The 25,305-nt window shown below is 40.3% G+C and overlaps 1 protein-coding gene across 2 annotated transcripts in view; it reads left to right on the top strand.

The window, feature by feature from the left end:
* GABRB1 (gamma-aminobutyric acid type A receptor subunit beta1) overlaps window positions 1-25,305 on the top strand; it is a 113,453-nt gene that overhangs the window by 82,177 nt on the left and 5,971 nt on the right. The window contains exons 5-8 of one of the 2 annotated variants that reach the window (XM_065633715.1): window positions 6,024-6,106; window positions 23,263-23,400; window positions 23,523-23,675; window positions 24,966-25,216. In XM_065633715.1, coding sequence (XP_065489787.1) covers window positions 6,024-6,106; window positions 23,263-23,400; window positions 23,523-23,675; window positions 24,966-25,216 — 625 coding nt within the window. The remainder of the gene's footprint in view (window positions 1-6,023; window positions 6,107-23,262; window positions 23,401-23,522; window positions 23,676-24,965; window positions 25,217-25,305) is intronic. The other variant, XM_065633716.1, reaches the window with a different exon arrangement.

The following is a 25,305-nucleotide window of genomic DNA, read 5'->3' as shown; positions in this document are numbered from 1 at the left end:
AGACCTCTCCCTTTCCCACTGCCTCCTGCTCCCACCACTACCTCCAAGCTTCAGGCTCTCCTCCTGGGGAAGGCAGAAGCCAGCAAACCTATTTGTCCCCATTTAGAGTAATCTCCTCACCCCATGCCTGCTTTGTGATAGTACTATGTAGCTGTTCTCTGAAACAGAGTTCTGGCAGATAAAAATCAGACTATTTAGCAAGGGTTTGTTTCTTTAAGCAAAATAACAGTGGTTAATTTACCGACAATTACTTTGAGTGCCAAGGTGTAGCTCCCAAGACAACTGTGATATTCTCTTCCCAAAAATATTTTAATGCTTGCAATACCCAAGTTAAAGATTATCCAACCTTTGAGACACTTCTGCTTGGCACTGACTGTAGAAGTCAATGTTCTACGTGAACAAAATATAAAAAGAGTTGGTCAGAATGCATAAACAGTATAGTGTAAGAAATTCTGACTCCTCGCAGGAATCAGACACCTTGAAAGGGTAAAACGCCTCCTCATGTGTATGTTATTGTGCTAGGTTGTGCTTTATAGTGTTAGGCACTTTGCAGGTCTCTACGTTCAAAGATCTGGTTCATCGTTAGGACGATAAAAGGGGTGAATATCCATTGAGCTAGCGTTTATAATTTACTTGGCTTTCTTTTACTGACTCTAAAACTTGCCTTCAAATCAACTAGCTGTTAGCCCAAATAAAATTTTAAAATATGCTGAGCATGACAGTGCAGTGCTAGATTTTGATGGGGATCACTGAATAAACCTGAAGAGAACGTGATGCAGGCAGTGAAGGAGTGTAATTAATCCATCCCATCAGGTTGACACCTGACATGCCATAGTCTGGCCCACCCACATACTTGCTACTAAGCAGCAGCTCTCGCTCTGGATTTACAGAGTTTAGTAAGAGATCTGCTTTTAAGGAGGAATGGCAGTTGAGACTGGAGGTTCATGAGCTGAGGAGGAGGAAAGGGTTGGCAGCAGGGCCAGCTAAAGGAGATCCTGTTCTCCAGGAGGCAGCTCTTTGCTGGACCCCCTTCCCTGCAGCACACCCCCTCTTTGGCTCTGCAGCACAACTGCTCACAGAGACATGCTGTGAACAGGAGACTTCTTTTAGACTACAAGTACCATTTCCTTGTGCAAAACTGGATATCCAGCCCCAGTGTTTCAGGTAACACCACTGTCTCACAGATACCTCTGCCAACACAGTGGAGGGGCCGGTATGCAGCAGCCCAGTGCTCAAGGTGGCATTGGTGGTGAAATATCCAGGCCACCTGCTTGTCACAGGCAGTTCTTAGGCAGCACACAGCGCTGTCCTATAGATCACAGCATCATGATCGCAACCCCTCATCAGAAAACCCATAAGCTTCAAAGTGCTTCAAGAATTTTTTGAACCTGGGATTCTTAAAGGAAGGCCAGAAGTGACCTTCTCCAGCAAACAGCCTTTCATCATTTAAAAAATAAAAAAATAATTTTTAAGAAAAGTAAATACAAACCTGTAAGAGGGCACACCACAGGATTTCCGCATTTAAAAACCATTTTCACTTTTTTCTGAATTTTAATCCATATTTTGAATTTTTTTCTCAACGAAAAACGAAGATGAAGGAGGGGCAAATAAAGCAAACACCAGTTCAGGGCATCAATAAAACACATTAGAAAGCCCATAGTTTGACACATTTTTCGTGGCCTCATCTTTGTGTCACTTTAATAGAACAGGGCACTTTACCTGATAAAATAAAGGTTTTTGGGTCCTACTCATGCTAGACACTGTTCTTAGCTGCTTACAGCTGGAACTCTTTGAGCTGTGTATTCCTCTGTACACGTCTTCCTCAATATGCTCTTTATTTTTTTTATGTTTATGCAACTCTGTTTCTCTGAGCAAAATTAAAAGGAAATGTGTGTTGCACTTGCTAACCTAAATCCATACAAAAGCTTTTCCTATAAACTTGAGTGTTATCTAAAAGTATGTAGTCTAAAGCAGGGAACTAGCTGTTCACAGCTTGCCTCCCTAGAGTCAAAGATATATTTCCTACTGATTTGGGAGGAAGGATTTGGGGGGAAGCCAAATTACAATGATTTTCCAATCTAAAAAAATGCTAATGTACTCATATCTAAACTAAAGTATCTATTTTTTTTTTACTTCATCTGTCTCAGGACCCAATATTCCAATTTTCTCTCAACTTCTAATGAGGTCTGTGAAAGCATTATTATTTAATCACCTATCGGCCCCTCCCAATTTCACTAATACTTATAACATCTTTTTTAATAGAATTTGACCAGACAAGCAATACACAGACTGTTGAACACAGGTTTCCCAAGTACACACTACATTATGTAGAATACATTATTAAATATACATTTTTTCTGCCTTCAAATGTACATTGTTTTCTTCCATCAATAGCTTTCCCTACAAGACATCCCATTAAATCTTAAACATCAATATTTTTCCAAGTTCCAGAAAAAATAGGCCAGTTATACCAGGGACATGGGAGTGGGTTCTGATGTCAAACAGTTGCCATGGGATTAAGTTCCCTGGTACCAGTGAAGTGAAGTTAACACTTGTTTAATAAAAGCAATGTTTTACCTGTGATATGAAAGTCTACTTCCAGTGCATACTAGACCCCCAGCTCTGCAGTGATTAAGAGAGGCATGGTTATTCTATATTTTATTTGAAGATTTTATTTTGCTTTTAAGGAAAAAAAATTAGTCCATCCCAGTTCATATCTTCATATACATTTATAATTTATGTTCTGTTGACTGAAAGAAAAAGAACGAACATATTAAAATTTGATACCTGTTCTCCAAATGGAGGAAACATTTCACTACAGAATTTGCATTGTTTAGCTCTGATCATCTCCACATTTAGTTGTCATTGCGGTCTTTAAATGTTGCTTCTATTTCTTCTTCAAGAACTGAGGAACACCTTTTTGACAGCATTCTGCTGAAATGTTCTAAGTACTGAACCATAACTTGACTTCCCGCACTCATTGTGAACTTATTTTCACTGCTCACTGATGACTCAACCCAAAATATTAAGCTTTACTATTTGCTCCTACAAGATCTGCTGCCCTGCAGGGAAACCTCTGACAGTATTACTTAAGGAAGTCGGTTTTGCAAATACTGGACATCAGTATTTTCTTTCATATAATTCTATTTCTGGTAAAAAATAATTTGATTGTACAGTAAGACTATGGTATTCAGAGAACCAGACATCAAAATAAAAGCTAAGCAGTGGATTAAATAACTTGAACCCCAAGCCACAGCAGCGTAATGATACATCTCCACCTAACTGCTTGTCTTCTTTGCATAATCCCATTTTTATTGTTTTTATTCAAAAGAATCTAAAGAATGTAAGGCTGGTAGAGTAAAAGACACTGTACAAACAAAAAAATTTAGCCTCAACACTGGAACTTAAAACATATTTTAAGAATGGAAATCCTACTCTGTATCCTACTCTGAGATATAAATAGCTCTGCTTGAAGTATAGGATTAGTCCTCCACATAAACTTTTACAGAGCCTCATGATATTGTGCCATTGCCATAAACTGCTTGTGCCCAGGGATTTTCAGGACTAATCCTCTTGAACACAGATTTATTGCAGCTTTGCCCTGTCTTCAGATTATTGCATTTCCTTCCTGCCATTGCACCCTTGTATTCTGCATTTGAATGTCTTCACTTTTAAGCTTCTGGTGCATGTGCAAGCCATCAGTTACTCCCTGCACTGAGAGAACGTGGCCAATAACAGGTTTGGGATTTTGCTCTAGTTATGATAAAAGATTTGATTTTTTTTTTTTAAACTGATACAGCAATTGCGTCTGGGTTTAATTTATCTCCTTAAACATGTTTTGTGCTTATCCAGAGCATAATGCCATTAAAAATTTTACACAGCTGAGATCTATCATGAGGGAGAAAGACATGCCTGAAAGGTAGATTTGTGAACTACAGGCGATGAATGTTGCTGCATCCTGAAGCACTCCTATTGCAATTACAAGTAGCTATTTTCAAGGAAACCTGAGATTTCCCATAAAGTTTAAGCACCTCCAGTTTTAGGAGGCATCACATTGTGTTGGCAGGTTGGTGCCTCCCACTCCTTCGAGGAGCCTCAAGTAGCTACCACCTGCCTGTTCCCTCTTACAAGTAATTTGTATTGATATTATCAAGAATAACGAACTGGTACTACTTATGTAGCTGATGTAGGATGTGCAGAACTGCGGAAGTCAGCATCACAGTAACTCTGGCCACCATAACTCCGTGGAAATACTATGTCAACTTCTAATTCTGTACACATTTAAATAAATCTGGTTGATACAGGTGAACTCAATTACCGTAAAGGCTGATTTATTAATTGGGAACAAAACATCAGCCTATGAATCCTTCATTAGAAAGCATTTAACTGTGACTGAAGTCAGTATATCCTTTTATTGATCTTAAACATTATTAACTAGGAGTTTAACAAATGATTACCGTGTGTCTTCTCAATACCACTCAGTAATGTAGGTTTGGTACATCACAAAACTAAATGAGGTCCTCCATCTGTTGTAGTCCTCAAACTTTTCTATAACAAATGCAAAATGCATGAAGACACATGCAATTCAATTTAATGTGACAAAAATCAGCCTGAGGAAAAGCATAAATATATCATTTCCATGGTACTTTACACAGTATTATAAAGTAGTTTTGTGGACTGGTTCTCATAACAGCACTTCCGAGATGGTCTTTGTACACAGATAGACAGATGGATTTTGTAGACTTAGGATAATTTGAAGCATGCCATATTAATGAAGCCTGTGGCTTTTTTTTTTTTTTAATTCTGTCAGTTCTGTGACAGCAAAAAATTATCACCCCAATACAGCGTGTAAGTATGCTTGACTTTCAGCGCATCAAAAGTAAAATCTCCAGATGTATTCTTGTGGCATTAATTAACATGTAACTGGAACAACAGGACCAAATCCAGATCAAGAAAAGAGGTTATCTGTCTTTCTCAGGTAGAAATTGTTGGAGAGAGGAAGAGAAAGAGACCAATGAAATTACAAGCCAAGTTTGCCCATTCACAACTTCAGAAGTTTTATGAGCATTTAAGAACTGGCCTATCACAAAAAAAAAGAAAGGCAAATGCAGGTGCTAACGCAGTTTTGTGAGTATGAAAGCACCACTTTGTCTTTCTTAAAGGGATCTTTAAAAGAAGCTGTAATTTGACCCCTGTCCTCATGAAGTCATTTAAGCTTCCTCCCAAGTGTCACATGCTTATCAGCAAGCATTTGCTTAGATGCCCTGTGATGTAGTCTAACAAAAGGAGAGGAACTGCCTTGCCAACAGTTTGAGGCTGTGGAAATACATTCGGGGACTGAATGTCAACTCAAATGCCCTCTACAAGGAGCGAGGATCTGGAAGATCCAGCCTACATTGTAGCTATTCTCAATGTTCCTTAGGTAACCACCCCACAACATTACATTTCACAAGTTTTTGATTGCATCATGTCATTTTTAAGAGGGGATTTTCAATTATCATAGCTAATGGTAAACTGATTATGAAACCATAAAAATTATTAATCAGATATTACCAATATTTCCACAGCATGGAGAAAAATGCATATACCTATCAGACAAAATTAAAACAGCAGTAGGTGACAACAAAACGAAAAAAGAAAGCTATAAGAGGTATGAGTTAAAAATAAAAAAATTTGCAAAATAATTTGAAGATATCTGAATCGAGAACACTGAAAATAAGATTTCCAAGTAGAAATCTCATTACATGTTCTTCAAAATGCTGTACACCTTTGCACATAGATTTTTTTCAGTCAAAATCCTGCTCCTACAACATTCAGCACATGCTCCGATTCTTTATATTGTGCTGTATAAATTATTTAATGATGCTTTACAAGCTACGTAGAGCCTGTATCCCAGAAATCCATGTACATAACCGTTCTGTATTTCAATAGACAGAAAAGCCACTGTAGAAAATTTTGCCTTCTCAAACAAGTAAAGTGTGGTTTCAAATCTCATTGGGTTTTTTTTAACCCTCCTCTTACAGGATCACAACGACAGCTGCTTGCATGATGGATCTACGCAGATATCCTCTGGACGAACAAAATTGCACATTAGAAATTGAAAGTTGTAAGTTACTGGAGGGAGAGGGTTGGCCAAATGACAGCTGTGGATTGAAAGGTAGCACAGGTTCGGTAAAGCCGAAGCATGTTGTTCAAATACTGCATGCCCGGTGAGCTTGCATGCTGATTATACCAAATATATTTCTACAATATGTAAGCCAAAAACATTTAATTCACAATATTTGGTTGATCTAAGCTTGTAAGATATCTTTCAAAATCACTTGTCAAGGAAGGGAGAAGAGTATTTGTTGATGATTAGATCAGAGGACAGAAACCCAGCACCGCCCACCTTCAGTGCCTAAATGAATGGCTTCACCTCAGTGCTTTCATCTCTAACACCAAGATTAACATCTGCTCCACATGTTGCTGGGAGGATTGATCAATTAATCTTACCAAAACATTTGGAGGTTATAAAAGGAAACAACTTGGGCTGTCAGCACCAAGGCTAATGAGAGCTTTGCCATTGTTTTCCATGAGCATGAGACCAAGGTGTGAACTTGCAAATTTTTGACATCAACATAGTTTTTATATCTTTTATGATGCAGACTTTAGAGAAATGCCTATCAATGTTTTAGAAAATAAATTTTATTCTGTCATGGGTGAAACCAGCTTCTGCCACTGACCCCCATAGCAGTCTGTCTAAACAAACTGGTTAAGACTACAGAGAGTCCAAGGCAAAATAGCGCAGCAGTTTTCTAAGGGCGTCCATTTGTCACATTACAGCTATTGCACACTTAGAGTTAAATGATCTTTTATTATGATAATACTTCTCTCTAAAGAATTGGGTTCTATAAATTATTAACAGATTTCCCCAAATACAGTATTTTGTTTCAGTTTACTGAAGAGAAAGAACAGTTCTGGCATTTGAATCTCTGCTTTGATAGATAGTTTGAAGTATTAAATAAATAGGAAGACAAGCTAATCCAGGATTAAGGTTCTCCCTTACCTGCCAAAATCATTTCCTCAGACCTATGTTATCAACACAAGCAGCGTTTTCAGTGTTTATAGCACCTCCCATTCAAGGAACTGAAAGTTATCAGAAGTCCAGTTAGTAGTTTTCATTCTGCAGAAACTCGTAAGATTTTGCTTAGACTGAAAAGGTGTTAAATTAAAAAAAAAATCTCACAATATCAAGTTTCAAAAGCCTTCAGTTGTTTAGATTTGAAAAATAAAAACATGTTCATAGTGTCAAAACAATGGAATATAATATAAATGTAAAGCTTTCAATACTATTATAACACAAGTATAAAATAATTAAGTCTAAACCAAAGAAGACAAAATAACTTCGAGGCTTAGGAAATGCTGCTGGGAAAGATTTGAGTTTATTCTGAACTGCAGAGGTTTTCATCAGTTGTGTAGACATATATGTAATATATCAACATACCTGTGAGGCAGGCACTGAAAAAAGCATGCAGTCAGTCTAGAGCACTGATGACAGACAAGATGGGTTCTCAGCCCAATGTTTATACTTGTTTATAATTTCTATTTGATGGCACCAGAAAAATGCCTTAGTTAAAGTATTGAAAAGGGCACATACCTTAAAAATTACTCTCCAAAATGAAGTATTTTGATTCTTTTTAAGTGCATAATCAATACCAGCCTCAATATAAGTCAGTGAGGTGCTGGTTTTCATTTAGATTTTAAATTGTTTGATAAGAAAATTGAAATGTTTCCCCAATAATTATTTACTTTTGCTCCTTTTTCCGGAATGTAATTTTATAGTCATTTTAGAAATTCTCTGCTAGGTTGAGAACAACTAACTTTTTATTCCACCAGAAAAAGATTTCAATCAAGTAAATATTCACAGTAGTCTTAATGAAAGTTATTTTTAACAGAGAGCATTGTCTGAACAGAACCTGCTCGTTTATTTCTTTAGATATTCAAAAATGGTGGGGTTTATTTTTAAGATTTTGGCATTGCAGACAGACATGTCAGAAATCAAAGCAGGGAGAGAGCGTTGTCAAGGTTCCCCATGAAGCACCTCAATAGCTGCAGTCCTGAGTCACCACAATAGCGTATTCTTGCTTCACCGTTCAACACGTACAGGGAAGTCTCTGGAAGGACATACTGGTCGTGCACCACGGTAAACCCCCACAACAGATGCAGTAGTGTGTCAAGCTGGGCCAAGCCAATGTGCATGTTAGGAACACTTGTGTTAGAACAGCAGGCATTAATATTCATTCCCTGGACATCTGCTTTCAGTTAGCCCCATCCCTCTCTGTGTCGCTTTGACTCGACCGAAGCACCACAAACCCACAGCCCTGTGTACGAACACATACAGAGCCATTTTCTTCTCATTCCTGAGAACCAGAAGCAGGAGGCAATTTTAGCTTCCCTTTCCAGTGCTGTCCATCACCCTACTGATCTCCCCAGTTACCTTCTGCTAGTACAAAATTTTGTCAATGTCTTATAATCCATCACCTTACAGGACCTACAGAGCCACTCATTAAGCTGCACGGTTGTCGTGCTCATCCCTGGGCTTTGCACTTCCCTTCTTTTTTTGGCACAAAACAGTTTTCTTGATGTTGCTTGCAGCTGCTTGGCTCATCTTCTGGCCTAAACTTAACACGGCGTGCAATGGATGTGTTTGGAGAACAAGTCACGTCTTGATTTTCTAAATAAAGTGCCTAAAACATCTCTTCCATAGCCATTCTACCTGATCAGTGGAGGAAATAGAGATATATATATACACAGTATCACAGCAATCAAAATGGGCAACTTCGTACTGAATTCATACTTGACTTTGTTTGCTGGGAGATGGTTGATTTGAAGTCTCGAGCTCAAAGTACATGAGCATCTATCAGCCAGCAGCACAAATAACAAAACCAGGCTGACACTTGGCTGGATCGTGCCTCCTTATTCACAAGCTTTCCCATAAAATAAGCTTTGTAGCAATGAATACTCTGTGAGAATGGACTGAGATACCACCACTGGGACCTCATCAAGAATCAAAACTAACATCAGATGGAATAAGCAATTAAAATGCTAACAAAATCAGGGATGAGAGAATACCATTTCACTCCTGTGGCCAGTCACACATTCCCGAAAGAAAATTGCTTTTCAGACCTTTTGAACATTTGCTATAAATAATTCATGTCTCCAAAGATATCTGTGTTTATGTGTTAGTATTCGTTGAGCCAATCCAAAGAAATCAACAAAATCTTTTTTCACAATTTGTCAACAGGCCAAAGTTGGTGGAATGCATTACTTCTCCTGACTATTTAGATCAGTTCTACTGACAACTGAATGATTCTCCAAAAGCACAAACATCCTTACCTGCTACCAGAAGCCCACAGGCAGTAGAAGTGCCAGGAGCACTGACATCTTTGACAATTCTCCACCTAAAATATACCTAAAAGAGTCTCCACCTCTAAACCAACCAAGCCGGAGACACATTTTCCCCTCCAAAAGCTCAGCGCTCCCCAGTGCATGCCCAGCAGCTGCGCAGCTCCGCAGCAGCGCCAGAGCACACGGATCCTGTAGCACACACGACCTGGCCCTCGCTTAAGTTCCTCTGTGTTTTCAAGGGAGACTTAGCCCTGCCGCAGAAGGAGCATGCTCCAGAGGAACCAGGCAGTCCCACAGATGAATTGCTCTTAAGCTACTCAAAGAATAGATGAACACAGCACTATTTGTGAACAGAAAGGCAGTGAGTCATTAACACCTCTCAGGGGTGCTATGGAAATTAGCCAAAGACAATCTCTGAAAAACTAAAGTGCTGAGATTCATTCCTTAATAACACTTAACAGTGAGTAATTTACAGCACTGCAAATAGCAGCAGAACAACTGTGCTACACAGGGATAGGAAAAGACCACAAAGAATCAGATGCTGCTCTATTATCAAACCCCTCCAGCAGAACAGTGAATGCAGGGATAATACATGCTTACATTGAGCCAGCAGATTATTCTCATTAAAAAATTACATTTCCAGTTTTCCTGAAGCTGTCTTACAGGACTGCAGAAGCTACATCTGCATAGCTGACAACCAGAGAAATATATACATTTAGGAGGAGGAGGGCATTTTGGCTGTATGTGTTCCTTCACACAAATTTTCACAGCTTTGCTCAAGCAGTTCACCCTATTCCAAATTCTGCAGAGGCAGATGGGGAGACCATATCAGAGGCTTTACACCTGTTTCAGTATCTAATACTGCAATGGCCACTGGAAACTTCTGTGTCTAAAAATCAAGGGATTTTACAACTGGAACTGCTTCATCAGCAGAGCTGGGATCCATAACAATCCATTTCTCACGGATTAGCATATACTGGGACAGAGGAGACTTAATACTTGGCTGGAGGTTACCCAGACTGCTTGGCACTCTCACGTGAGCTCTGATGGATGTCAGCTCGGCAATTTAAGATGTTAAATCCCTGAGCTGTTAGTTCTGCTGTACCAGGTAGCCTCTGGCAAGGGCTACCTACAACTGCTATGGCAGTTCACAACCCAGTGCCTTGGCACAAGCCAAGCAGCTGCAGCAGGCTCTGGACTGGCATGGATGAATGGATGAGATGTAGACGCACATCTCAGCTGATAGAGAAGCAGGCAGAAGGAGGAGGCAAACAACCAGGGACAGTGGCATCGAACTGCTGCTGATAAATCACCCTGGGCCTGTCTGTCAGAGACTTCCGACGGCACGGAGCTGCCCCCTTCTGGCATCCTTCGTTACAAATACACGTCCTGACCTCACCACACCACCTAGAAGATAAGACTGGATATTGTTGTTACTCTAATGCTCTTTGTCTCTGTGAAGTCATCAGTATCACAATTTCAGTGTGACCTTGTGGACTGAGCTTTCACCTAGCAGAAAAAATGATGTGCTGACACCATCACTCTGACAATACATTAAAACCCCATTTGGGGTTTCTCTTCCAGCATCCCCCAAACTTAAGTGAAATGTGCTTCACTGTCACAGGAGAGGGAGGGTCAGGCTGCTCTGCAATTTGCCAAAGTTACTTACTTATTGGCAAGCTACTATGTGTTTTACAACAGGTCTGAGCAGATTATCAGAACTGTCCCTTTGGTCTCAAAAATCTGTGTCTCTATGACAACTGTGATGCTGCAGCATGATTCAGGGACCGACAATGCAACACTGAACCATGTGTTAGCCTTGTCAGCAGCACTCTTTGAAACCATTTCACTTGTGTGGGAGAACTGAACAAGCCCATAGAAACCTGAACAGAGCGAGTTGGGGAGAAAAGGAAGATTTATTTAGTCAGCTACAGTATAGAAAATGGCAATTCTGCCTTGACTCCATTGTTTTTATGGCTATCCCTGATTCATGTAGAAATAGACCTAACACTAAATATATGTAATGCTTTGATGAAAGCACAACCAACTTAAAGTGATAATGCAGTGAATCAATGAAATATTCCAGTTCACCCTCTACATGGCTTGTTGCCAGAAAAAACGACAGCTGTGTTCATACCTAAACATTCATTATCACCTCTGTTGGTACAGAGTGGTCTGATAGAATGAGATTTGAACAGATGTATCACAGCTCCCTGCCTGAGAAAAGATTGCATTGATCCAGTGTATGATTGCATTTGAATTACCAAGGATGTAAGAACCTACACCTCAAACAAAAAGGGCTATTTTTGTTAGAGATGAAAAACCTGTCTTAAATCCAGGCTTTTCCAGACAGCTTTTCCTTCACCTGTCTGCAGGCACCAGATATCTAGTAATTTATTCATGCCTGGCAGTAAAAATTCACTAATGAATCTGAGTGTGCTGGTACCTGAGGCAGCAGGAACTTTGAGCTGGATCCACTCACGTCTTTTCCCTAAAGTATCCAAAACCACTAAAAGGGCATCTGGTCTCGTTCTGCTGCTTCTCACCAAGCATATCTAATTGCTTCCACAGAAGGCATCATCTCTCCCCTCCCAAAAGAGCTTGCTGCCCAGAGTATTCTAGAAACCAGTCGTGAGGCCTCTTCCCAGTTAAAAAAAGGCTGGAGAGAAGCTCAACTCCACGCTTGTTTTAAGAGATTTGATCTTTTTGATGTTTCTAATGAAGGCAGATCCTATCCTGCGCAGCTGCTTAGGTTCTGCCACATCCATAAATGAAGAGCTTCTCCCACGTACCCACCTGTCAGACTCACCCTGCTTCCCCATGGGACATGTCAGCCATAAACCATGTCCCGGCATGTGTCACCTCCCACAGGCCCCACAAACCCTGGAGAAAAAACTCATTTTCTCCTCTTTGACTTGTATCTGTTTATTACAGTGTAGCGCTGGGAATAAGAGTTCTCTTCTGCTTCTGGCCAATTCCTTTAACTGCTCTAAAGTACAAACTCAGCCTTAAATTTCTTTCAGACTTGGTGGACTGTGAAGGGAGAGAGAGGTATCTGTTAGAAACTTGGATCACGCCAGCAGTAGGATCTTTCTGAGATTAACTGCCTGGATGCAAAAGGCAGAAGAGTTTCTGCCTGCCCACCTTGACTTTATCGGCCAGCTATAAGTGATATGAGGCTTTCAGCGTTTAATCCAATTCACAACATTTGCAATTCACCAATATGCAGGTGGGGCTGTCCATCAGTTATCATAAAATCCACGCCTTCTTCTGTACTCCCATTGCTTCCATGATGCACAAAACGCCTCATTTCACAGGGCTTTGCCATGGATTAAATGCCATATTCAAGCAACTAGCTCCCACAAGCCCTAGCAAAAGAACAGTTGACACCAGAAATATAGAAGACCACACTTAGCGCACTTGTAAAACAAGCAAGACAGTACTATAGGAAACGTCTCAGCAAGAGCAGGAATGGAAATCAGCACACGCAGGCCGGTGGTGTGATTCCATATGTGGCCCATTGGGACAACAAAGTGACTGCTCTCTGGGCAACACATTTTTCAATTTGAAATACACTTTAATCATTTTAAAAGACATTCCAATAGTACACCCTAGGTCACTTGTGAATACCCTATGCAGAATACACACTCAACTCGTATTGCTGCAAATTCACTCTCAGAAGGATCGCAGGCACACAGCAATCTGTAGGTCCACGTTAACTTTTGGCACAGCTGAAATGCCATCCTTCTGCGCTGCAGAGAACATGCTGGCAGCAAAACAGGAGTGGTTTTAAAGCAATGGCATGAACATCCACAGCAGCAGATTTAAACATCACAGGGACAGAAACACAAGCACAGAGCTGTGGAGCTGAGCAAGTTGTTTTTCAGATACTCTGGGAGGCAAATTCACAAATAGCTTGTTGGTATTGAAACTGAGAAATTAGCCAAATAGGACTGTGCATTTCATTTTTTTCGCATCAAAATTTAAAATGTATTTTTCGCTCAGTTTAAATCATTCCTTACCACTCATCTTTTAAGTCAGTCACTAAGCTAAAATAATTCATTTTTCACAGTACAGTAGTGTTAAGCCACAGTGACTGCTCTGTTTCCAGACTTTGGAAAGATTTGTTTCCCCAGAGGACTATAAACCAGTTATTTTACTTTCACAATGTATTTTTACACTGCACACAAATTTAGAAGATACTCAGATGCTGATAGTATAGTCTATATGACTTTCAGTGTTCAAAAAGATGGATAGCTTGTCTCTATATGGATGCATAGATTTTAATACTAAATACTTGACACTCAACAATTTCAGTGCACGAGGACATGAAATTAGGCAAGTCACCTACCTATCTGCCATATCTTAAGCCCTCTTTTGTTGCACACAGAGCAATGCAGAGTTATTTTCTCCGGCTGCTCTTCTCATTTTAGTGACATCTCAGTAGCCTCAGAGGTACCGATACAAGGCCCAGGCTGTCACCTGGTGACCGCAGAGGACAGGAAAGCTGAGGCTGAGCTGCTTCCCAGCACAGCCTCGCCAGGTCTCAATCTTCAGCTTCTGACAGCCCACAGGCCGGGGGAACAGCAAAAGGAAAAACTGGGTTTGTTTTTCAAATATAAGGGTTCATCGAGAGGAGGGGCTGATTCTTCTGGAAACAGCTGTGCTCTTAAATGAGTCTGTATTTCTGCAGTCAAAACAGCAGGAAAAATAATCTCTGCACCTGGTCATATCACATTTTTGGAAGAGCTGACATATAGTGCTTTGAGATAATGCAGTTGTCCTAGGATGTTACAGCCATTAAGTACAGCTTATGTATTTACTTGTCTTCTGCCAGGGTGTGAATTGCCATATAAAGCAAACAAAACCCAGAACAAATTGGAAGATTCTGGTACTCGTGGATTCACTTCAATTCGTGAGAAAGAAGCCTTACCCCAAACGTATCTGAGTTTGCAGATATTATAAATCTTGAGAAATTCTTTGTTCAGTGCATATCCACTCTGTGTCTCGATCCATACTTATAGCTCCTTGACACTGCAGCAATACAAATAAACAAAATACAACGCCCCAAGTCCCCATGTGGAAAGACAGCTTACCAGACCTGGCACAACATCAGCATGAAGTAGTTTTACTAAGTGGGCAGTATACTCACATATGACTCCTCCCACACTCAGGGAGGCATAGAAATATAAGGTATGGTTGCATAAGCCATGCTGGCTTAAGTAAGAAACACAAGATGTCCTCATTCATCTCCAGTCTGAGTGCCGTTGAAAACATGGGTCCTACTGCTTAAATGAGAGCAGGTTTTGGCCTGACATGGTGCAGCAGAAACCAGATGGACCTGGATTTCAAATGTCTTTTTCACCAAGTATAACAGCTGCCTCTAAAATTGGGGGAGTCTGCCTGGCAATAAAATGGGAGCACTTAGAAGTAGATCTTAATTAGTCAAATGAAATAAGTGCTCAAGGGCAAGATGTGTTTACAATACAAGCAAACAAAACTATGTACCATGCAATATTGACTGAACTAAATTAATTGAATGCTAAGCAGCTGGACCTCTGTCGCTAATGTTTACATAATGTGCTTATAAATAGTGTTGTTCTCTTTTTAACTTTGTCGAGCAACTCAAGTCAGAAAAAACTTTCAGGATAGTGGCTCAGACTGGGATAGCCATGTATGGTACAGCACTTGTAGGTGGGAAAGGAGGAGGAGGAAACTGAAGGGTGAAAAGGGTGATTTGCATGGGACTTATAAAGTCTAGATAAAATGTACTCCTGACAGCACCGCAAGCAGGTTACCTTAGTCTGGTGCATATGAAGGTGTGGAAGTCCTTTGAGTTAGCAAAAGAGGTGAGCGACTGCAACACTGGGCTTTCAGGAGAGGTCAGATCTCTCCACATGCTGAGGTCTTCCTGAGTCAGGCTCTCTCAGCTGGCACTGTCAGGATTGGAGCACAAACAATTTGTGGTCTGCATTTTGGTGCCCCTGAAGAGGGATTTTTTTTCTTCCTCATCAAACCAGAGGGGAATGAAGGATAGAAGATAAAAAGAAAGAGGAAAAAAAAACCTGAATCAAAGCTCACTAGAAGAGGAAAGGAGCTTTAGTTCAACTTTCTGCAGATTGAGATACAGCTGGTATCCAGTAGAAGTGTCTATTCAAAAGGAGAAGAAGAAAGGGAGAAGGAGAAGGCTCAAAACAAATTCAGCAAAGAAGGCATCTCAGAACAAAAGACAAGACTGGGATTTCTGACACTTGCTACTGGAAAGCTCTGAATTCTCAGGGTCTGGTACCAGCAGCAAGCGAATGTGGATGCAGGCAAGGAAGCTATGGGGGTTGATCTCCTCATGCATAGCTTCTGCCCTCATCACTGTTGACTGGCCTTTAGACATTAACACAATGGTATAACTTCAGAACTTTGCTGGTTTCAACCCCACAGAAGACGACGATTCAAGCAAAGAAGCAAGAAACATGGAAACAGTTGAACAAACAGACCCTTAGCAGTTGTAACTACCAAAGTAACAGAAGTACCATTTTTAAATTTTAAGATGAGAAATTAGCTAAAGGTGTATAGAAACCGATGTATAATGGCTGTACTTCTCAGGGCTGATCTGTAAATAGCAGTTGTGCATCTTACATTAAATGTACAGTTACTCAAATATCTAGTCTGCACAAGCAGACGCTCATCAGGAGCAGATACTGCACACTTGCTTGGTCCAAAAAAAGTTTAAAAAGCAACATCATTGAGACAATAGGTCATCAAGATGTCTTATGTCCAAAGTTAAATCACTGGCACTGCTCACTAAACATTTGCATATGAGAGACTTCTTAATTTTCAGTGACATTTTGACCAGAGAGACACTATGGCCAGGTTGCTTATTACTACAGAAAATGCATGGGCACGAGCAAAAGTTTTCTAATCACAATTTAATTTACAGGATTTACACAAAGATGGGTATAGTCAGAGGCTCTCAAGATCAGGCCAAAAATCATCACTCTAGTTGTGAAGTAAAAATATGATTTCTAAAGGTGAAATGTATGAAATGTGCAAATCAGGCTGCAGTGGAACATGTCAGATCCTGAACTACTGTACTGTCTCAAATCAAACGTCTGTCTCACCCATCATCTTGTCCCTGACAGTGGCCAGCAGCACATGTCTATGAAGCTAGAACAGATCGTAGGATATATAATACACGCTGATATTTCCCCAGTAAGCTCCTCCAGTAAGTGTTCTGCACTTTGCTACCTCAAGTCAGAAGTATTATCATTGTGTCTAATAACCTCTTTAAATTTTTATTCTGTGAATATATGACAGCTTCTGAACAAGCAGAAGCTTCTGACACATCACCTTGTGCAATGAGTTCTACAGTTTATCTGTATGTTGTATTTCCCTTTGTTTCCCAAACTAGCCACTAGACATACAAATTGTTGCTTTCTTGGTGTGAAAGTGTGAGGGATTGTAGCAAATCGTGTCTTGTTCAAGCTCACCATGCTAATTTAGGATCTTATAGGCTTTTGTCATATAACATTACCTCAGCCACCTTACCTCCAGGCTGAAGAATCCTTACTCAGTCAGTCTTTCCTTCAATGGAAGCAAGTCTATCCTTAATCATCTCAGTGGCCCTTCTTTGTAGCCAACTTAGTACAGTTGATTTTGGGGAAAGAAATAAAGAAAACTGCATATAATAGTCATGAAATAGCACAACATGAATTGGAAAGTATATGAAAATGCAAACAAAGAATTTTGCATTTGGTCTCCTTTCCTTTCCTAATAATTAGAAAATGTGGGATTTTTTTTTTCTTTTTGTAGTTTTTGTTTGTTTGGGGTTTTTTTAGCCAATGAGAATGAAACTCTTATTAGTGAACAGGAAAAAAATTAAAACACCAGTATGCCTTATAAGAGGTACTCTTGCACAAAAAAGCCATACTAGATAAAACATATTAATGTGTATTTCTGATTGTGCACTGCATTATACTTATTTTAGGCCCAGTATGTCCTTTGACATCACTGGCATAATTCAGTGGGAGACAAACCAGTAAGGCATTTGCAGTACAAGTCTGACTACTTATTCAGAAACCTTCAATGTTTCCTTCTGTTGAAACTATGGAGATACTGAGAAGTCCTGCTGTGTTAGCCATTAAAGAGATACTAAGCAAAACCAAACAATTCCTCTCTTTCAATCTTGTATCAAGTTTCATTTGCAAATAAGATTTTAAAAGTTACAGGGGCAAAAAACTAAAAAAATAGCAATGAACCAATATCAAAGGTGTTTGCACAGTAAGGCGAGGTTATAATTCACTCTCTGAACTAGATTAGGATGTTGCAAGAGTGACTTTATGCTGTAATAACATTTATTTTCTCCTTCTAATGCATAAGATGTGATGTCTCCAACTGGGATGGAACAGATTGCCCCGTATGTTAAATTTATTTTGATTTGAGAAACCTTCTTAAATAACTGACAATTTGTAGTACTCCAGCAGCCTAACCAAGTTTTCATTTGGGTCAATATTGCTTAGGCTAAATTCTGACTCGTATCCCCCATTACAATCTGCCATCTGCCTATAGAAAGTATTTCTCAGTGAAAAAAACAAAACAAATTTTTAAAAGGAAAAAAAAAAAAACACGACAAACAAACAAACAAAAAAACCCCATCATCACTTATAAACACTCACTCTAACACAGGTGACAGGGAGCCTTTTCAAGCAATTCCGTCAGCTTAATGTTAACTAGTGATACTGCTTTCCAAAACATGTCTTGAGATCTGCAGTGCCCCATTCATATGTTGGGTTTAAGCTCAAGTAGTACAATAAAATTACCACTGTATGGACCACCTCAGTGGTGTGTGGAAGAAATGCTTTGTCTTCCTGTTTGAATACAGTCATAGGAATAATAACTGTGTGAAACAAGAAAAATTATACTGTAAGAATACATACAGCAGCAAAGACTAAGTTGTTAGGAAAGGGATGATCCAGTAGTGATGGAAGAGGGTTGGGTTCCAGCCTCATGTCCTTACACAAGTCCAAATAATTTGGGGCACACAGACTGGAAATATTCTTTTGAAATGTCCTATTTAGACTCAGATCCCTAAGGCAGAGACCCTGTTACCGGGTGTTTTGGAACTGCTTACCATGGAGAAGCAGATTTAAAATGGGCCTCCATTTGGACATCTCTGTGGAATAGGTAATAATAGTAGAACCATGACTTTATTTGTTACGTTAATGCAATACAGATCTTTATTTATCCCAGAGGTATTTGAAATAGTAAGGGCTGCGGTGGAAAATAAAACAGCCTGGTGGTATTAACATTGAACACACTGTTAACCTTGGCTATAACACAATGTCAGCAACATTTCTAATTTTTTTCTTTTCTGTGAACTGCAAGATTTATACATAACCTATTTCCTGCTGTGCTTGAATCTAGTTACTTTTTAGATCTGCCTAAGTATTCTCACTGAAACTCTTAGCTGCTGGTCTAGAAGAAAAAAAAACGTGTTGGCACATCAAGGACTGTATTATCATTTCTAGACATTATTTTCTAGGAAGCAGAAGTTTAATAGCTGGAGCTGAGCAATTAAGTATATTTTAATGGTTTTGAAGCTGGAAAATTTTCTAGCAAGCAAAGGCTTACATAGATCAAATAAATTTCATGGGAGCTTTATTAATTTAAAAAAAAAAATCTTAGCAATTGCTTATTATTTAGGTCAACAAAAGCACACACGGAAATACTAGGGAGTTTGTTTGATTAAGTGGGCTAGACTGCTAGGGATGTCAGCCCAGAAATCAGGCCACGTCCGCTCCAGAAAGCATTGAGCAAACGCGTTTAAATCCCAACACATCCTCCGTGTGAAGTCCAGCCGTTCGACACGGTCTCCTACATTAAACGACCGGGCGCACATCACCGTCCCGAGACCCGGCTCTCCTCTAGCGCAGACGAGCTGCTGCCCTGCCCGAATCCGGCAAGAGGCGTCACCCCTTCGGGACGGCACGTTCGGGGCGCGGCGAGCGGGGCCGCCCCGGGCCGAGGCGGCCGGCAGCGGGCTGGCGGCGGCGGGCGCAGCCCCGGCGCGGACCGCGGGCGCCCTCCCGTGGCCGTCGGGTGGGGGGACAGGCGGGGCCGGGGGTGCGACACCTCCGACCGACGCGGAGAACCCGATTCTGATGTTTGGGGAACGGGCGTAACTGGATTGGTTTAACTCGTGTTATTCGATCAGTCGAATGTTCTTAATTTCGGGAAGTGATTCTAGACTTCTGCGGTTAAAGTTGCAGCCACTCTTGACAGCTATTATGAACATCGTTGAAATATGTCAGGTTCCCAATATGTGACTTCTATTAAATTTTCATGCAGGCGTCAGTGTCCAGTTGTAAGTACTGTGCTCTCTGTCACAGAAGCAGAGGGATCCCTTTAAAGCAGTGACATGGATACCCACACAGAGGGAAATAAATCACATGGAAAAACTGCTGCTGAGGGAATACCTGGACAGTACAGATAAGTTCAGTGAACAAATCGGTGTGTTAGAGCTGGACACTGCACAGACTAGACTCACTTTTTCTATCACTGAAATAGTTTTTCTTCCATTGTAAATGTTAAATCCTGCCAGAAATGAGGGTTTATCATTGCCTGCTAGCCAGAAGCTAGTGCTGCTCCATACTGAATGTTTCTTAATTTACATCACTGTGGTTCCTCACTTGAAGGCACTATCCACTTCAAAAAGTGGAAGGAGTGATCTGTCCTCTGCTAATTCTGTTCAAAGCTGAAGATTGGTTCCAGTCTTTCAACCGCAGCCAAATGTCTTTCTCTCAAGTTTGCTGTTTTGGAAAGCAAAAAGCAATGTCAGTACCTGTGGAACATGGCTTCCAAGCCCTGCATCTGTAAGTCATCCTCAGCCATGAAAGCAATGCTCCTCACACAGCTAGAACAACGTGCAAAGCGTGTAATGAAGGGCATCACACAACAAATATTGTATCACATCAGGGAATGGACTGCCTGGGGAGAGTTTACACCTTGTTAGTGTCTAGCAGAGTTATTACAATGACTGGCAGGGAAATCATGATTGTACTGAGGTTCTCTCTCTACAAAACCACAGGAAGATGTTCCTGCTCAATTACTCTCCTAAAAAGAGATCTAACAAATGTGAATTATTGAAAAACATCACTAGTCCTTTCTCATAATTGCCCCCAGCTTTAACTGGAGTAAGTTCAAGGAACAAATGAGCATATTAGAAACAGCAGTAGCTCACACTAGATCCATTTTTTTTAGTATTTGGAAGTCTTTTTTTTTAAGTTTGTAAAGGTTAAAGACATGGCCTGCCAGCAGTGATGGCTGGTCATCAGCTGAAATCTTCCATGCAAGGTTCTTGATTTTGGTCACCTGACTTTATAACTTTGTAGTTCTACTTTTCATTTAGTGGCCAAAGTCATAGAAACCTTTCCAAGACTAGTGACAAGCAAATTTGCCTACATTACAGAACTCCCCAAAATCTCTTTTTGCAAAGGTTCAGCACCACCACACACTGTACCAATAACATGGTACAATTCTTTTGTAGCAAGGTGTCCCTACTCTCATTTTGAAATGTGCCCTGTAATATCCCAGGTGTTTATAGGGTACCATTTTGGTTTTAACAACTAAATCTACAATAATTTGCCTTTGAGGAAGGGCACCTTTCTTCAGTAAGGTACCCAAGCTATTCCTTCTTTTGTCAAGAAGGCAGAGAAGCTGTAGGGAGGCTGCCAGAGGCTGCTTAAGGAGCGAGCAAGTAAACTCAGGACTTGCTGAGCCCTGGAGACATTTCCTTTCTCTGCCCTGGATCCCAGTGTGCACTGGCTGAGGAAGTGGCACTATTGAAGCAAAACTGGAGGGAAGAGTATGAGAAGGGCCCCGGCTGATGGCACAAAACAGAAGAATCAGGTTCACCATTTTCTTCTGAACTCTAAAGCAGAATCCAGGATTCTCACATCTAAACCTTCACCTGTGGCTTTGCAGCAAGTACCTGTGCAACATCTTGGTAGTGCTGCAGCTTTCTTCTTTATAATTCTAGCCCCTGAAAACAAAGAAATAGTTATAAGTGTTACTTCATGTAGAGGATGTCTGTGTGGTACCAAGTCTGCACATAATCAATACCCTTTCAGTATGAGATGACCGTTTACCACTTTCTCAGTTTTGCTCCATCTTTTTAAAAAGGGAAAACATTGAAGAGAAATTTTTTTATAATATGGATTTGCAAGGAAATTAACACTTCCTTGACAATCTTAGTCTTGGCCTTTTAAACAGACTTAGTAGTCTTTATTCCCTCCTTCAATCATTCTATATTACACTCCAATGTGGCTCATGTTGGCCCCATGGTTTGTGTGCAGTGCCTTTAAAACAGCTGCTGAAGTCCCACTGTCTTGGCTTCTACCTGGAAGACATGAAAACCAGCCATGCAGAGAGCCCTGTGTGATAGCCCTAGGATGGTTCATTTAAAAAAAATAGCATGAGTAATGGGAAGCACAGAAGTTTTAAGCAAAGAGCAGCAATCCGTATTGCACAGGTTAGTATGGTTTCAGGAACAATTCAGATGTTTAGGAAACTGTAGCACTGAGCAGTTCACAAATAAGGTGTGTGAACACTTCAGCCCATCACTGTTATGTTTGCATCAGAAGACACCTGTTCAATAACTTCCCAAGCAGTCCTTTGAGCCTGGCAGCAAGTTGTGAGAGCTTCTCTGGTTGTCACTAGGGAAGCTAAGGACCTGCTACCTGCTCTGCACGTGGTCAGCCTTCCAGAGATGAGGCTGTTACCAGGCACTATAATAGGAAAAGACACCTCAGGACTAATTTTCCTAGCTAGAAATTGCATTAGTGGTGCACACGAAAGTATAAGTTCCTAAATCCGTAGAGGCTTCTAATGCACAGTGGGTTCAGCTGCCAAAACTACTGTCAAGTTTTCTAAAGCTTTGAGTTCAAACACATGTTTTTATTTGATCTGTGTTACATGATTTAAACCTGATTAAATCTAACACCTGAAGGAAAAGTCTAAAAATAGGTGAGATGTTGTTCTCTCCTTTGGTAGATATCTGGAGAAAGTAGTAAAATGCAATAAATTGCAACCCGTTTAAATATTAGTTCAAAAATGTCATCAATTCAGAGATATTTTTGAAACTCATTCACTTTTGAGTTTAATCAAAATGTTTATGAAAATGGTAACAATAATGCTAACACTCCCAGTGGTAGAATGGCAAATTAATTTTTAATTAAATGATAAATAATTAACATCACTGTTAATAGGAAAGAGAAGAAATGTGCTAGTTTTGAAGTCGATAGGAAATAGTTCTGTGATAACAGAAGATCAAAGATGATATGATCTAATGAAAATGTAAAATGCTGCATGAGTATCAAAGAGATATCTACAGCTCCAACAGACATTGTCAGGTCATAGAACAGACACCTGAATTCTTCTGGAATCGGCTTTGCCTCCACTGGCTCCAAACTCTGGATTTTCTCAAAGCCTGCACAGGAAATCAAAAGCAAAGCTGGGAACCAAACCAGGTTTTACTGTCAGAGTTCCTTCTAAAGTCTTTAAAAGTTCCACTGATGTTATATCAGCCTGTTGGTAAACTGAGCAACTCAATCCTGAATGAAAAGTAGAAGTAGTGTTAGAGCTAGCTAATAATTGGTCTTTAATCTTAAATTCTGTCCTTGTTTTCTGTCTTCTCCCTTTCCACACCCAGAAGTTTCCCCTGGGTACAGAGGAGGCAACATGACTCCTGTAACACAGAAATTTCACATAATAGAAGGCTGAATTCCTGATTAACAGCAGCTCCTTCCACTTTAACCACAACTATTTAAGCCAAGTAATAAAACAAAAAGAGAAATCAATAGTCAAATTGTGCCTCTGTTTCAGATGGATACACTACTGATGATATTGAATTTTACTGGAATGGAGGAGAGTCTGCAGTAACGGGAGTTAATAACATCGAGCTCCCACAGTTTTCTATTGTTGATTACCAGATGGTATCAAAGAGAGTGGAGTTTACAACAGGTAAGCACTGTCTAGTTAAAAAAGGAAAATGCGCCTCCCCCCACCCCTACTTCCCCAACCCAGATATATCAGTGTCTAATTTTTTTTTAGGCATTATTTGTTATACGGCTTCTTTCTTTCAGGAGCATATCCTCGATTGTCACTTAGCTTCCGGCTTAAAAGAAATATTGGATACTTCATTTTGCAAACCTATATGCCTTCCACACTGATCACCATCCTGTCATGGGTATCTTTTTGGATCAATTATGATGCCTCTGCAGCCAGAGTTGCTCTAGGTAACTTCTTTTTATAATCACTGAACTAAATAGATACTTCTTGCCTTTGAATACAGTAGAACCAAATCCATAGAGCTGATTGCATCCGCATTAATTATGATCTTACACATGCAGTATAGGGTCTTCATTGTCAGGAAGGCAGGCAGGTCTCACCTTGCCTACATCTGAAGTTCTTGCTTTGCAGTCAGGTTGGGATCCTGACTGACTTCCAGTTGCCATAATGGTCTTTGGATCAGGCCAAAAGTATCTTGCTTCCAAACTGATGTGCGAAGGTCTAACTCAGGTATCTAAGGGTATCTTCACTGTGCTGCATCAACTTTTCATTGATGTTAAAAAGCATCCTCTCAGGCCAGATGTGCTGCCGTAGAGAATATACGAGATCCTACTGACATCAGTGGAGATATACCAGCTTACACCAAATAAGCCTGTTTTACCTACAGAGTTGGTTATTTCCCATACCATGTTCCTTCCAACAACTTTCCTTTAGAACCAATTATCTTCTGCCACCACCTGTGCTTTAATGTGCTTTTCTAGTGCTAATGCCAGAAAGCTATTTTGTCCCACCTCTCTGTAAATTCAGCTCATGCACCAGTGCCCAGAGCTGGATGCACTAACGACCTGTGATTAAAGCAGACTGAAAAATAATTTCATCCAGCTAAAACAAAATGTGGATATGAAAAAAAAAAAAAAGACCCATGCAGTGATGGATAGCACAATGAGATGGAAATGCTTTATTTGCAAGCACCCCTTTAACAGGAAGAGGTGTTTTCGTTCAAGCATATGTATCACTTTCTCTTCATCAAATACCATCACTTTATCATAAAGCTTCCCTTTCTCCTTTCAAACCTCTGTTTTCAATCAAAAGCTAGATACTTATCTCAGTTCCTCAGAGCAATGCGAGCCACTCTATGGGGTCAAGCATGGCTACTGCTGTAAATAAAGTAAGAAGCATTTCCTCACATAGAAAGACCAACTCTGGTACCCAGGTCAGCTAACACCACATTCCCTAGCAGAGTTATTGTAAAAGTTAAGGCAAGATGTACCACAACAGCCTGGGCTTTTGAAGGCTATTTTGTTCACCCTCCATTGTATGGAAAGCCAAGGAAGGTGCTATCAGCAGGCCTGCAAGGGTATCTTCCTTTCCAGTCCCGTACAATGAATTCCCTTACCTCTTAAACTGATCGCCTAATTAATCCATCTGCATGAGAAGTGCATGGTAGCTGGGCAATGCTGCCATTATGCCTTTCACGCTCAAATATCTTTCCCTGTCTTGTTATCTTCCTTCTATAGGAATCACAACTGTGCTGACCATGACCACCATCAGCACCCACCTCAGGGAGACCTTGCCAAAGATTCCCTACGTCAAGGCAATAGATATTTACCTGATGGGATGCTTTGTGTTTGTGTTCCTGGCCTTGCTGGAATATGCCTTTGTAAACTATATATTCTTTGGGAAAGGACCCCAACGTCAAAAAAAGGCAGCAGGCAGGGCAGGACGTGCTACAGAAGAAAAGAGCAGACTGGAAACAAATAGAGTCCAGGTAAAAACTTCAAGCTAACTTTTCGAACATTATTTCTGCTGTGACAATGTTGATGTATATGACAATAGAGATTAATGCAGTTTGAACAC

This window comes from Caloenas nicobarica, chromosome 4, assembly GCF_036013445.1.
Source record: "Caloenas nicobarica isolate bCalNic1 chromosome 4, bCalNic1.hap1, whole genome shotgun sequence".
Taxonomy (NCBI): Eukaryota; Metazoa; Chordata; class Aves; order Columbiformes; family Columbidae; genus Caloenas; species Caloenas nicobarica.
Note: the sequence above shows the minus strand (reverse complement) of the source record. Positions and strands in the feature narration are given on the sequence as shown.